At 39.4% G+C, this 15,563-nt stretch overlaps 1 protein-coding gene across 3 annotated transcripts in view; it reads right to left on the bottom strand.

Moving 5' to 3' along the window:
- The window catches only part of bcas3 (BCAS3 microtubule associated cell migration factor), a 418,130-nt gene that overhangs the window by 275,741 nt on the left and 126,826 nt on the right, over nt 1-15,563 (bottom strand). For 2 of the 3 annotated variants that reach the window (XM_022195624.2, XM_022195626.2), the window contains exons 17-20: nt 11,973-12,017; nt 2,791-2,915; nt 2,378-2,543; nt 2,194-2,291 (exon numbers count right to left, since the gene is read on the bottom strand). In XM_022195624.2, coding sequence (XP_022051316.1) covers nt 2,194-2,291; nt 2,378-2,543; nt 2,791-2,915; nt 11,973-12,017 — 434 coding nt within the window. The remainder of the gene's footprint in view (nt 1-2,193; nt 2,292-2,377; nt 2,544-2,790; nt 2,916-11,972; nt 12,018-15,563) is intronic. The other variant, XM_022195625.2, reaches the window with a different exon arrangement.

Genomic DNA, 15,563 nt, shown 5'->3' with positions numbered 1-15,563 from the left:
GCTGTAGGGGATATTAATAGACTTCTTGCCCTCATTGTTTGACTCTTCCAGTACTTCGGTTTCTTCTCTAACAGTAGCATCTGGTTTTTTTTTATTTAAGCACTCTAATTTTTTTCAGTCTTTCACTATGTTTCTCTTCAGGGATGGTTCTATCCGCAATGTAAATTAGACCTAAATAGCAGAATTTGTTGTGAAAGTAAGAACTCTGTCTATTCAGTTTCCTCTTAGTGCCCTGATCTTTATGGATAGCACAGGCGCCTGGACAAGGGGCTTACGGTTGTGCTGAAATTCATCCTAAGGTCAAACTGACTCTTTCTCCTGGATCACTTCTCCGCTGTGCTGCCAAGCCCTGGAGGAAAAGGCAGAGGAGAAGGCTGGCAGGGGGCTACATGCTGAGAAACAGGATGTTGAGAGTCTCTGCTCCGGTGCAAAGCACAGAAATGGAATGGTGGCACTGCAAGAGCAGCTCAGTCGGTGGTGGTGTATAGGATGATGGCCTGGAGGGGAAATGGCAGGAGCACAAGAAGTGGGTAGAGGACTGAACAATTATGTTTATAGTGTCTTGACCTCACATCGGTTCGCACTTGGTTGGATAAGGGAAAAGAGATCCACAGCGTTTTTATCTGGCTATTGTTAATTGGATGCAAATGTTAATGCAATGAATCTCTCTCATTATGCAGCCAGTTCCACTGCCCATGCTGGCAGAGAATGGTGGAATAAGCTGACGCCCGAGCCCGTCACTTCAACGCATTCTCATCGCTCTGACACTAGGAGAGACCATTAGCACTAATTTGAGAAAATATCCTACCAGTTAGACCTGGAGCACTGTAGAAGTCAATGGAGACGAGTAGAGAGATTATAGTAAACACAGCTACCACTTGCCCTGGAGCACCCACAAGAGCTAATTACAGATTTTGTATGTTTATAATTATGGAGTGAGCTCAAAACGCCAGCCTATTCCACAGGGGTGGATTGATTCCGTGTGTGGCCATCCGTGTGCACTCTGTGCTTCAGCGAAATGGCCTTTCAGATGGCAACCTAAAGTGCTCACTGCTCTGTACTTGTTATTGAATTAGAGGGAGTTTAGGGTGTCAGCTAATTGGTCTGAGTGTGGCATCTTATAGCATTGTGCTGGCATGTCCTGAAGCGGGTGTGGAGTGTGGCCGCCAAAGGATTGTTTCAAGGTGCAGCACAGAACAAACAAACTGATATTTCTTACAGGGCAAAGAGGGAGTGAAGTGGTAAAAATGACAGAAATGTCTTTTTTCTAAGCCTCTGAGAAAGGAGATGTTATAGATGCGGACAAGAAAGGCTGTTCTCAGCATGTGGCACCAAAAAGAGGCTGACGACCTGGTTTCAACACAGGCAACATTGAAAATCAGCAGGGAATAGGGGTCACCCCCTGACTAATGATGCATACAGAAAACATACATGATTGTGAGCCTGGCAAGCAAAACATACAGGGACCCATATTTTATGATATATGGCAGGAATGCACAAGGAACATGAAGTCCAGACAATATATTTAAGACAATTTATTTCTACATTTCACAGCAAATGAATATTTTTGCAAATAAGGACAATTGCAATGATTTGGATTAATGTTCAATAAAAGCTGTTTAAATCAGTGAGGGATAGGGTTAGGGTTATGGACATGACGGATTTTACTGCATGCAGAATTTGTATCTGTAATGGTAAACATTTTTGTTGAGGAAAAATGTGACAATAAATCTGGTGTCATCTTTGTGTTTCTATGTTGTTTTCACTGTCTCCATCTCTAATTAAGCAGTTGCGTTCATTGCCTTCTTTTTTGATTTTACCACAGAGTTGAACATGTGTCTGTATTTTTCTTCAACTCTGATCATATTTCTGTCACAAAAACAAGAAAAATAGACTCCAGAACAGTTGCAGTTTATGCAGTGTAGAGAGATTGTTTAAAGAGTCTAATATAGCATAAAGATGTATCCAAACCAATTTAGAACTGCATGAGTACAAAAACTGTCCCCATTTACTCTCTGCTTGTATCCTTTCCACCCTTATTTAGATCATAATGAGCATACACCTGAAACACGCTTTCCTAGAGCCTTTCCGAAAGTGTGGATCTGCATTCTACATGAACACAAATGGATTCTGTGAATAAGCTGGTTTATGCAAATGAATGAACACAAAAAGAGTGCTGTGTTTGACACTTACCTGCCAGGAGATACTGATAGTATTGCACCAGGTCTGAGGCCAACACAAGAGGATGATTGGAGTTGAAGGGCGGCTGCAGCTCATTCCACTGTGGAGTCCTTTTCAACCAAAAAAAAAAACCTTTCATAGGACTGACGATATTAAAGACACTTTTCGTAGGATAACATGATCAACATAGTGTTACCTGGCCAGAGTCCAGCAGGCCCTTGGACAGGTGTTCAGTTCTAAAGGTGTATCGTCACTAATCTTTTGAGCAGTGCTTATTGGTCGAGGCTCAAGGACATGCTCCACCAAGTTACCGTAGCAACTAATGATGTACAGTGAGTCGACAACTGACTGCCTGGACTGATCTGTAGGGAGGATGAGAAAGAAGGCAGTGATTAAAAAAAAAAATTTCTTAAAATAAAGATTAAAAGTGCATTCTTAGAAACAATAGGAAACTTAAAAGGGGTAAAACACTCGTCAACATCAGTTCATTATTCCAGTCCATAAGATGTATTCGTCACATGGGCAGTATTTTTTGGGAAGACTGTTGTTGGCGTGGATATTGACACAAGAAAAAAACAAAGAGCACCAGTGAACATGGTCCAGTCTAACCTTTCTCTCGTTTCATGTTGGGGTTAGTGATGAACCAGGAGCGAGATGAGGCAAAGATGGTGGCCACGCAGAATTCTCCTCCACTGGATTTGCTTGGCGAGATCTGAGGAGGTGGCTTGGCTTTGCTTTAGGGGTGAAAAAAAGACAAAGTTGAGACAATTGCAAACCATACTGCAGCATCTGTGGCCGATATAGTGCACCTTGTAGTGTCTCACACATCATACTTAAATCGTTTCTGAATGCATTTAGTTCTGTAACCAAATGAGGCTATGGACAGGAAAGCTGCTGAATCCAAGCTTTTGGTAAATTGCCAGTTTGTCAAAACTAAGACCACATCCCCCCAAAAAAAATTCATACCCCTCCTTAGTGACCGAATAAACTAAACATTTGTCTTTCAACTCTACAGCACATATCACATTACTTTGTAAGCTCTCTTTGTATAAGAGGAGCATGTGCTGTAAGGAAATCCAAGAATCTTCAATCCCAACTGACAAATAAGCACAAACTCATCAGTGATCTAAGTAGAAATTAAATTCATCTGCTGATTTACTGAGGTTAAATCAAATGTATATCACCAATATTTACGTTTGCTCCATGAAGAAAATCAATCAGAATCGCAGCATTTGTGTCTTTGATTTCGAAGAAGTAGTGACTTTTAACAGTTCTACTCAAAACAATCTGACACACTGTACACAAGTATATGAAAGTTACACAGCACCATCACATGAATGACAAACACAAACTATAAAAGTGTGCTGCATGCAAGGAGCTTAGGGAGGGTAAGCTGAAATGCTGCTTGGTAAAAGATAAAAGCTGGAAAATAAACTTTGCTCTGACAAAAAAGCTTTTGTGATAAATATTCAGGAAACAAACACAAAACAAATGCCTTAAAAATGTTCAAATCAATACACAATTAGGCCATGATTGTAGATCAGCGTCCAGTCTGATAATGGCAGTAATATGTATGTATACACAGTATATTAAGATGTATCACTGAATCAAATGATTTCAAATGGCCTCACCTCACAATAACTGCATTACTTCTAAAATGACAAGCACAGTGTTTCTTCTTATGGACAATCAAAAACTAATACTTTAGGAAGATATATTGAAAACGCAGACTGGAAGTAGAAAATCTTCAACAAAAGTGAGTACACCTGTTGCAAGCAGTTTATATGCATAAACATGGTAAGAAAATATCTGTGAATAGAAGAACATTCTCAGGTTTGGACCTATGGGCTGTCTGCATGTCTGCATCATGCCTCAACATGGAAAACAACTGTCAGAGAAACTAAAAATCTGGATTGTGAGACTTCAACATGACAAACTGGCCAACTAAATATCAGTCAAACACCGAGACAAATTTTGCTCAGCTCAAATATCATCCAGCATGTTTGGCATGAACCTGGCTCGAACTACCACAGGGAATGCATGGTACCCATAGTGAAGCATGGAGGTGAGAGTGTGATGAAAAAGGGCAGCCTGAGTGTAAAAGATGTTAGGAGCGTGACAGATGAACAGTGCAACCATGAATGCTTGTGGGTACACCAATGTACTGTTTGACAATCTGACTCTCAATCTGCAGAGGTTTGGTAGAAGACTCACAATCCAGTCTGAACATCATCCAAAGCACACTGCTAAAAGGACACAAGAGTTCCCAAAGAATAGGAACAAATGAAAAAACTATGACCTGGCCAAGCATGCCACCTGACTTAAATGCAATAGAACACCTTTGGGGAATATACAGAGAAAGGTCAAGCAATACAGCCCTAAATCTAAAGAATGGAAGAACATCTCTCCAGAAATTGGGATTCTCCAAGCTGCAGATAACTCAGACTGTCAATGGTTAAGATGGACAAATAAGGGACTGAAAAAATGAAAGATTTGAATCTCAGTAATAAAGTTGTACTGACATTTTGTTGCATTAAGTTCCTATTGCATTTGTAATAGAAAATAATAAATCTAAACTTTTAGTTTTTAGTTTGACATGAGAGCAAATACTCTACTCTTAAGGAAAGGCTCTTACCGTTGAGTTACAATTTTGAGTAAATTGGCGTATAAGTGGTATACTCCTCTTTGCTGTACACTGTACGGAGTATCCACTTTGTTGGCACAGTGGGTATGCCATCACTAAAAAAAATTAAATAAATTAAAAAAAAACAAAAAAAAACTAAATGCACACTTATGCTATAGGTACACCCAAAAATGGACTTCAGTATATTTAAACAATAAGTCCTATAAGATTGCAACCAAAAACAGCAAAAACTTTACCTTCCCTTGTGTGGACAGGCTGGCCAGCCAAACCAGTGGAAGTGCTTAAAGGCTTTTCCATTGATCTCCAGCTCATGTCCAGTGGTGAAATTCATCTACGAATAGCTACAATTCTATGTGAAAATGCTTTGAGGAAACTGCATGTCATGTATGCTTTTTCAATGACACATCTGCTCTTTCATAGGGTAGGGACGCATGGCATTAAATGACATTAGATATACATGATCTAAAAGATATTTGAATTAATACACCTGTAAAAAACAACAGTTATCATTTAATCTGCACCTCATAAAAGCAGTGTTCAAGCTGCCTCCCTGGTTGTCTCATTTTGTACTGGCCACAAGAGAGAATTTATTGCAAGTTACTGGATTATTCAGCATGTCGGGATATAGAAAGGGTTCTCAGCTGCAATAGCGCTCCCCATATGGTAACAATCAGAGAACAGTAGCAAGATCTCGTATTATTGTCCAGCCTTCTAACCAACCTGGACAGTAAAATGTGGTCACAGTGGATCAGCAAAGAGGTGGGCTCAGACCTTGACGATCTATGGTAGTGTCATACACTCCCAGATGGGTGCTTAACCTTAACCTTTGGAAACCACACTGGTATAAAAGCAACACATTCACTCCTGTCTACATTCAACTGTTAAAACAAAAGACATGGCTTTCAAACAATCAACAAATGTGTACTGCAAGTTTTTAAAAAATACTGTAATGTAATGTCAACTCAGTTTTCTGTTGCAGAATTTTGTGCAGTTGTTTCATATTTTTACCTTACTTGGAACAAATATAAACAGAAATGGATGGTTGGCATGAGCAGAAACAGCCCCTATGGCGGACTCAAAAGGAGAGAGAGAGTTCCAAGTACAAAACTCAATTAACAACAGGGTAACATGATGGCACCAATGCAAAGCACCTGAGAGCAGGGCTTTGAAGAAGTGTAAAGCCATCCTGTGACATAGGTAAGGACAGCAATAGTTCTGCAATGCTGGCACTCATGCCACCTGCAGGCAATGAGAGTTACAACTGTAGCTCTATTTCTAAAGCTGCTTGGTGTGTGTAGCTTGCTCAGCTGGCCTGAGTCACTATTTACCTTGTGAGAATAGATGGCTATGAAAAATTAAAATATGTCCAATGAGCGACAGAAAGCAGATTGCTTAGGTTCAGTCTTTGCAGCTGAATATCTGTGTGTTTCTGTAATTACAAACCATACATCCACTTTCATTGTGCATTGGTGGAGGTTCAACTTATTGCTAATTTTTTTGCCAACAAGCTCATCTTTGACTTTGAAATTCATGTTCCAATGAAATAATCTCAACTCAGGACCCATTTATTATTTTTTGTAAAGTGGAAAGCAAAATCCAGCAAACACACACATGATTATCTGTCTGTTCTAAACTCTTACTGCTAGCAGTTTAATATAAGAGGCACATGCTTGGGCAAAAACCAAATATGTTCACCTTTGTGGTGAAGTAGATTGCCACTAAGCAAAAAATAAAACTTAACAAACCATGCAATACAATGTAGTAAACACTACCGTTCAATGGTGGTGCTTTGAAGAGGCTGACAGCATGTCCACTCAACTAACTTTCGCAGTACTAGCTGCTGAGAGACTTGTTGCTAGTAAAACTCTACTTCTGTTACCTCCCTTCAGACTGTCAGCACCTCATAAATTACTCCCTGGATGCAAGGAGATGTTGATGTCTTTGTTTAGTCAACGCTGTGTGAAAGAGGGATCAGGAAAAAGGAAGTGGTGAAGGTAGTCATAAGAAAGGCCTCTATACAAGTTTGTAGCTTGTATTTATTAGTGCTGGGTCAAGGGGAGAAGACTGAATAACCAAATATCCACAGTAAGCCCCGTCTCTGAAAGGAAGATGGAGACGGAGATAAAGTCACACTCAGGATATTGCATTGGCTAACTCCAGGTTGCCCTTGTCTTCTCCCCCAAGCTCTTCCTCAGGCCTATTTGTCGTCAGTGCATCCAGAAGACAAAGCATTTGACAAAGAGGTGCAGTTAGCGATCCACGAGCAGTGAGGGGCTGGTATCACGAGTGCATTTTTTTCCATAAGCATGTCCCTGTTTTTCTGCCTTTCAATCTAACATTCCAAGACCTGTGTAAGTCAACTTAAAAAGAAAATACAAAAAACTTACTAGAAATGAAAACATCCATAAAACATGTACAGGACAGTCAGTCTAGTCTTCAAACTTTTAAGAATTCTACTGTGATCCATTAACGTGAAAATGACTATAAGCATGTTAAATGGTATTAGAATAGGGGAAACCGGGGATCTGTTGGTTATAAGACACCACATAATTTCTGTTCACTGCTCAAGAAAAGGAACAGATATTCCAGATTTTGACTGTGTGGGAGTTCTGCAAAGTCAAAGTTCTTCTTTGGTGAGGTGTTTAATTGCCAAAAACCCTGCTATTCCATCTCTACCATTGCTGGAAAATATGTTAAATCCTCAAAGGCCCTGTGGTTCACTGGTTTCTATAACTCAGGACACACAAATCCTATTTGAGTGCAAGCTCATGTTGGTTTTTAAGGGTGAGAGTTCGAGGATGAGGACTATACCACACAGTGACTTGCTGTGTATTTGAAGATATTCTAACTTTGCAGTCTTCATAGTAACTGTGGATACAAATAGCTAAAATATAAATTAGGGAGAAATACAACTCAAAAGTGATGGGTCTTAACAAAAGGAGAATAACAATTGAGTACAAGACTTAAAAATGATTAAAGAGAATATTATCTGAAACTATTTGGGAAGGCCTGACCAAGTTGCAATCATGTAAACTGCACATACACAAAGACGGTTACACACACAAATGTGCATATTTGTACATTTGCTATAACAAGCTACAACACTGGTTCCTTGGTGTGGTCGCATAGCTGATGAGCTGAGTTTGGGCTTCTTTGAAGAGGCCTCAGCTAGCACTGAGCTTGCCAACAGGACCAAAGATCAAAGCTCAATCTTGCCTCTTCTGGGTACAGTGACCACTAGAGTTTATTCATCTGTACATTTTAAATTGTCTTTTTCCTCTCAAACTCACTTGAAATGGCTTAAAAGTGTTGAGGTTCCTGCCCTGGTGACAGGGAGGCACTGCTCCAGGGTCTAACTCCACTCCCCATATGGCCTGCAACCAGTTTTTGTAGTGGACCGTTGGGAGGGGAGTAACAAATGGCACCAAGTTACAAAAAATGAAACCCAATATCAATAAATTGTGATACATAAATATACAAAGAGGGAATCAGAAGCAGGAGGAGATGGATGTCACTAAACAAACGGCAAACCTCTTGTATTTCTTACTCCCCTCCAAAAGATTTTCTTTTGTACTATTGCCTTTTAGCAGGGAATGGAATCCATTTTCTTTGCAACTTTAATTCACTGAAAAGACTACTCACATGTCATTTCCACTTTTAATTTAACAAATGAGGACTCTTGACTGAGCTAATAGCTTTTCCTCAAGGGCATAATTCAATCTGCGACATCAACCATCAAAGTCCCTTCGCATTACTATGTCCGGGGCTAACGTGAGGCGCCTCCAAGGGGGGTTGGAAGTCCAGTGGCAGCTTCCATTTGTTTTCAGGTCCCTCGCAATAGAACAAATATGATAGTGCTCGCTTGAGCTGGCCATCCGGCGATAAAGTGCTGGAAAGCTTTCGTTAGACTAATTCTGGACCATATGGTTAAATCTTATCAGAAAAAGAGTTGGTATTAAGACTACAACCATGAAAGAAAAGAAAGACAGAAAGAGGGAAAGAGAGAGGGCAGTCATGTGGAGGACACATCCTTCAACGTCACGTTTATTATTTTCCAGCAGCCCTTGGAAAAGAGGCAGCCTTGAGGCTCTGTTGAACACACAGCACTAATGACAACCACTGGGGAAACTCGGTGAACATTGGAGAATGGGCATTAAATGTTCAAGGAGAAACTAGGACTTTTTTTTTTTTAATTTACCTGCTCCTATTGCATATACTTCCCCACTGTGTCATACTTGGCATGTGAATTTAATTAACAACCTTTGGAGTTGAATTGTTCAAATTGCATAAAATATGTTGGTGGGAAAGTGGTTTCAAAGACATACTTGAAAATGAAATGGAAGTTCAAGACATGATTGTATTTATTTTTCTGAGAAAAGGAAATACAGGAGGGCTGTACTTCTAAAATTTGTGCCTAACTTCCTAAAAGGCATACTCAACAATAGAGGAGAAAATAGCAAATGGATTGTCATTGCTCACATCTCAATGCATACACTAGAGAAACAATATAGGTTAAACTAGCTCAAATTTGAGCGGAAGGCAGTTATTGTAAGGGTCAAGATTCCAATGCTAATGATGTGTACCTTTGAAAAGTATACGCTCTGAAATCACTAAGAGCCTAGATTAAGCAGGAGGTGGATGGAGACAGAAGGAAAAAAGTTTCAATTAAAAAGTATGAGTGACTGCCCACAACAAAAGACGAAACCTAAGACTTGGGGAAGGCACCACATGCTATTCATTTTCTAAAGTGAATGGAGTCAACAGGGAGGAGCTGGAGAGCAGGGAGCCGGGAAGGGAAAAGTTCACTTCACTGAGCCACTCAATCATCTCTCCATAAGTGACTCTGTCATAATGGGGCTTCTTTTAAAAGCTTGTAAGCATCTGATTTCACGAGACAGCGTTGACAAGAGACTTGGCTTCAGCTTCCTACAGGGAAAAAAAATGAATAGAAGGATGCTGTGCCCTCCAACATTTGATTTTCAATGCTAGGCAATAAAAATAAAGTTTGATTTTAAAATGAACAGTCAAAGTTGACTATTGATTGAATATTAGCACACAAATCTGAGTAATTTACTATGTTGCTGCAGTTTATTATTCAGTCTGACAGCGTGCGTTCATGCTGCTGTGTGTCATTTTTCCATTTTTCCTTTCTAAGTGGAAGCTGTGGTTTTGAAAGAGGAGTTAATTGTTTTTGCACTGATTAAAGGAAAATGCGGCTTATTTTTTAAAATCTGAGTCTACCTTTATAAATGCTTGTCACTAATGTGCTTTGTAATCTGTCTTCAGCGAAGTAAGATGACATCCTTATTTAGGTTCTGCCTCTAAAAGTGTGGCTTGGCTGTTCTGTCTAACAGTGCAAACAGCCATCATTGAACACAACCACACTTATTTAAACTACAAGAAAAAATACAGATAGGTGACGAGCAGTTAATTTTATATTATACACACTACCGTTCAAAAGGTAAGGGTCACTTGGAAATGTCCTTATTTTTGAAAGAAAAGCATTTTTTTTCAATGAAGATAGCATTAAATGAATCAGAAATACAGTTCAGACATTGTTAATGTGGTAAATGACCTTTCTATCTGGAAACGGCTGATTTTTAATGGAATATCTCCATAGGGGTACAGAGGAACATTTCCAGCAACCATCACTCCTGTGTTCCAATGCTACATTGTATTAGCTAATGGTGTTGAAAGGCTCATTGGTGATTAGAAAACCCTTGTGCGATTTTGTTACCACATGAATAAAAGTATGAGTTTTCATGGAAAACATGAAATTGTCTGGGTGACACATAAAGTAGCATGATAACATGAAAGGACCAGTTGACATGAGGAAACATGATGCTGTTGCACAGTTGTAAGATTGTTTTTTGCTATTTACTTTGTTCTATAATAACAATGCAGTTAGTAAATGTGTTGGAAAACAGTTAATTAAACATCAAGCACATCAGCAATCCTTTGTGCAAAAAATACAACCGTCCAGTTTCACCAGTTCCAGAGAAAACACGTCCATTTGCTTAGCTGCTAAATGATTCACTGCATTCTGTGAGTTGCCAGCTTTGCCTGTCTGCTTTTGATGCTTACTACATGCAGACTGCAGTGTCTTTTTTGTTTTTTTCTTTTCTTTTCTGTAAACGGCAGCCTTTTATTGCTGGAAACTAGGTTGTGAGAACAGTAGAATTGTGGGCTGTAAAATCAAACCAATAAGTATAAAAATAATTTTAAAAAATGTTTACAGGAGACATGCATAATTAAGCTTTACACTTTAAATAGGCCCTACATTAAATTGATACGTATACCTAATTGAAGTGAAAATGTAAACATCGTCATTATCTGCAGTTGTTTGTAGGACAGGGGTGAACATTACTCACATTTATAAAACCACACAAAACACTGCTCACAAAAATACCGGAACACGACAAATCACAGTTACTGCGTGCAAACACACATCGGACAAAAAAAGAAAAAGAAAAATGTAACCAAAGGGGGCTAAAAGAAAATCTGAACAACATGTGTTTCACACAAAGGCGTTATTCTTGGAAAAACATTATGGAGGGTCTAAACAGAGAGAAAGAACAATACAAGAAGAGAGAGATGTCACTTTTTGGAGGGTGGCTCAAAAAAACCACACGACAACCAGACCAGAAATTCTATAGTGTTGCCCTAAAGCTCTGGACCATGTCTCCTGATGCAAAACTAAAGCATGCAGTTTTTGTGTTTTTTAGTTTTTAGTTTTTTTTTTTATAAAAGGTCAAGCACTTATTATAATGTGAAAATCTGGCAAGAAAAGATATTATGCGCTATAAATATCAAATCCAACAAAAAACACTCACACACTGAAGTTGCTTGAACACAACATGTTGAATCAACTGACTACAAAAACTCAAAATACACGTGGACAGAAAAAAATTTAAAGGTTTGCAAAAACACAACCAAAAAAAAAAAAAAAAAGAGTCAAAAACATGAGGAAATAAGAAACACTCCTCTTTGGGATTTTTTTCCCCTTGAGGAATGAGAGCACAAACTGTGCGGAACGTGTTGAAAATATACCAGGAGACAAATGAGAGGTAAAGAAGGCGGTGTGCTGTAGCCGAGTGTACAGTTGCATGCTGCCGAGGGAGCCGAGGACGGGAGAAGCAAAACTCACCATGGAGTTTTAATGGCAAAACATCCCGCCCCAAAGAGGTAGGGTCTTCATGAGAGGGGAGGTGGGGGATGGGGGGTGGGGAGTGGAAGGTGGGGGGATACAGAGATAGACGGAAAAACCATTATTAAACTAGCATACTTGAACAAACACACTTTTCACATTACACACTTTTTGACGTGTCTGTTTAAGTGCACAACACATATGAGGCAGGAAACAGAACGTCTGTGCACTAAGATGGATTTGAAAACCTGCGGGATGGCTTGATGATTCATCTGCTCAAGCTGCTCTGTAAAGTGTGATACCATATATTTGGCAGATGCAGCATGTTTTTTTCTTTTCTTTTCTTTTCTTCAGACATCTGTCATATTTTTTTCCCCTTAACTTGAAAAGAATCGGGTACATGTGCAGAAACATGTAGGTCTGAATCCAACCGTGTAAATACGACAGAAAAATTATGGGAAACTACTGTGATTGTTGAGATTGAGAAAGAGTATGAAGAGTTTATCCAATTTGTATAACAACTGGGGACACCAGTAAAACTAACAGCACTCAGGCATTGTTGAGACAAGGAGTTGTGTGTTTGCATGCAACTTCTTTTTTTAGTGTGAGTGTGTATTTATGACTGTGCATTGTCCTGTGAATGTGCATGCCTGTTGGGAAGCAAGGGTGTGGGCAAATGTGTATTCACTGTGATTGTGTTCACAAGTATGTAGCTGGTGTGTGTGTGTGTGTGTGTGTGTGTGTGTGTGTGTGTGTGTGTGTGTGTGTGTGTGTGTGTGTGTGTGTGTGTGTGTGTGTGTGTGTGTGTGTCCAAGAGTCATCCAGAGTGTCGTGTCTTTTCAGGGTGTATCTCTGTCTGTCAGTCTGTGCGTGTTTCTAGTGTTTACAAGACATTAGGAGTGGGAGTGTGTTCCTGTGTTTATTCTGCATGTCCAGAGATAGTGACAGAGCTCCATAAACAGTTTACAGTAAATAAGCCTTTTCCCTACAGCAATAAAGGTCCGATGAGACTGAACTCTGTCACTGCAAGCCAACCTCCTCCAGTCTTGAAAAACAGAATCCCTAGCCAACCAAAGCACTCTGCAGCACTTCTTTATTTTATCGCTTTCGTCGCATCCGCCTGGGCCCTCCTAAAGATAGCGCACAGTTTCCAATTAGTCTTGGTACATGGATGTGTAGAAAAATGTTCCTTCGGGAGACAGGGAGCAACAATTTGCCCTGGAATGTCTTACTCCTAGAGCGCAAGTTGACAAATGAACACGCTGGTTGGCGTAATGGAGGCCCCTGGTAAACTGCCACTTATCAAAGAGCTGCAGAGGGGGGTGGATGGTCTCTACCACTGAGCCTATTGAACCTGCTGAGGCCCCATTCTGGGCCTCAAGCTGGGTAAATGGTTGAACACCAATGGGAGAGTGATGGATGGATGGGGTGAGATCTCCATAGGGTAGCAAAGGCCATGTAGGCTTTAGGGTTTACAAGATGCCACTTCATCCCCCCAGCTGCTTCAAACTTATTGTTGGTGGAATTTATTGCTGATGGCTAACTGTGCAATGAGAAATAATGGTAGTCGAACTGATGCAAAGAAAGTTGGAGAAAAGCAACAAATCACTATTAACTAGAGTTGAGTATCATTTCTGATTCTGCTTATCAATTCAGAACGATTAAGTTCATAACAATTCTTGATTCCGGTTGTTTGAGTTGTAGATTAAGGTTACTACAACAGTACAATCCAGCTTTTAATGTGACATATGATTAATACCATCGTCCACTTTTCTGATTATGGTTTTACTTTAGGTGACATCGTCAATGCAGGCCTTTAATAGTGTGGTAATAGTACTTCTATTTACGCAAAAGACTTGAGTACGATGGCTACCACTGCCTATCTGTGTCTAAGAAGTTAAGGAAATCCTTAAAAATTACATTAAATGTTGCAGCTACTCTGATTTGTAGCCAGTAATGTTAACACAGCCATGACCACTGACTGCATAATTCTTTTAATGAAGGTGGTGGCATTGCTGCTAGCAGAGTCCAATCCTGTCCTTGTCAACCATTTAACAGCAGCATTTGTTAAATCAAAGTGATCATTACAAGATGGTTGCATAATCAAGCATGGTAGTAATGGAAATTTTGCCAGACTCTTGACTATTGAAGGCAAATGCAAAAGGACACACTGGTATTGAACTCACATGACTAATATTACAGATGGACAGCAGTAGACATACAGTTGGTATATGTGGTACACTGTTCATTTGCTAGTGTAAGTAGTATTTGTTTAGGAACTGATAAGCAGAATCAGAATTAGAGTTTCTTGACAATTTGCCTGCTTCCAAAACAATAAACAGATAAGATAGACCATAGGGCAAGTAGAATCCTCCACACATGCTATACATTGGGACTTACAGAAACTGTAAAAATCTTTTATTGTCACTCAGCTTTTCCTGCTTTCTTCTTCTACAGTAGCCTTCCTTGTGTGCTGTGGACTGGTCCATAGTGCCAACTACTGTGTCAGAGAGCAACAGCCACTTATATTCATCCTTTTAAATACACTATGGACATCTATACATGAAAAGGACATAATAATGGATAGCAACATATTAGGAGTAGCAAAATGCTGAAAGACTCTCAGTCTTGAGAATGTTTTCCATGAACTATAGAAAGATCTAGAGTGGAAATTTTGAACCATGAACACAATGGACAATTGGAGTAAAATGCGAGAAGAAAATGTATGTTTGCAACATAACCCATGTTCCCACTGCTTACAAGAGTAGCATCAGATGAGTAGCATTTTTATGTTGGCTGCAAAGTGAAATGCGATTAACTAATGACCCCATCTGATACATGCCATTGTGAAAAGCAGATTTATTGATCCGATATTCTCATCCTTTCACTTTGCACACACAAGTGTGAAGGATAGACCACAACTCAAATAGTGACAACAGAAGACACAGTTTTAGTTTTGTAAGCATTGTTGGCAGCACCTGACCTTCTCTACGTTCAACCTAAACACAGCTGGGACAAGCAATTTCCTGGAGTGGATAAAGTATAAATTTAGTGGTCTAAGGCGAAAACCACACTAATACATTTTCATTTTAAAAGCTTAACTTTTGCTAAGTGTACACCTAGCTTCAACACTACTCTGGAGGTTCCCTAAAAATGAGACTTTTGGAAACACATGCTTTTATTTACTGGTTACATTTCTCTTAAAACTGGAAAAGAGAAACACTGTAGTAGAGTAGAGCAACTGACAAAAATTTATGTGGCTGATTCTTTAGCATTTTATTATCATGAACAACTGGTGTAAACCATACGATGTGTTGGTATATTAAAAAATATAAAATTTCTAAGATTTTTTCAGGCGTTTGTAGTCAGTACTACTACTACAACAAAGCATAAAGCTCTGTTGGTCACACCTCTGAATGAAAGTAAAAAGACTGAAGTCTTTATTAATCTGACTGTAACTTTGAAAGATAATGACTTTATTGAGCTATGTCTGACTGCTTCAGCAGTCAGAACTATGTCAAAACCAAACTATATCAAACTCACCTACTGCATAGTCGCATTCTGGGGGAAAAAAAAAAGTCAAGCCCAGTA

The sequence above is a fragment of the Acanthochromis polyacanthus genome, chromosome 13 (genome assembly GCF_021347895.1).
Source record: "Acanthochromis polyacanthus isolate Apoly-LR-REF ecotype Palm Island chromosome 13, KAUST_Apoly_ChrSc, whole genome shotgun sequence".
NCBI classification, from domain to species: Eukaryota; Metazoa; Chordata; class Actinopteri; family Pomacentridae; genus Acanthochromis; species Acanthochromis polyacanthus.
The sequence above is the reverse complement of the archived record's forward strand: the minus strand, read 5'-3'. Positions and strand labels throughout refer to the sequence as shown.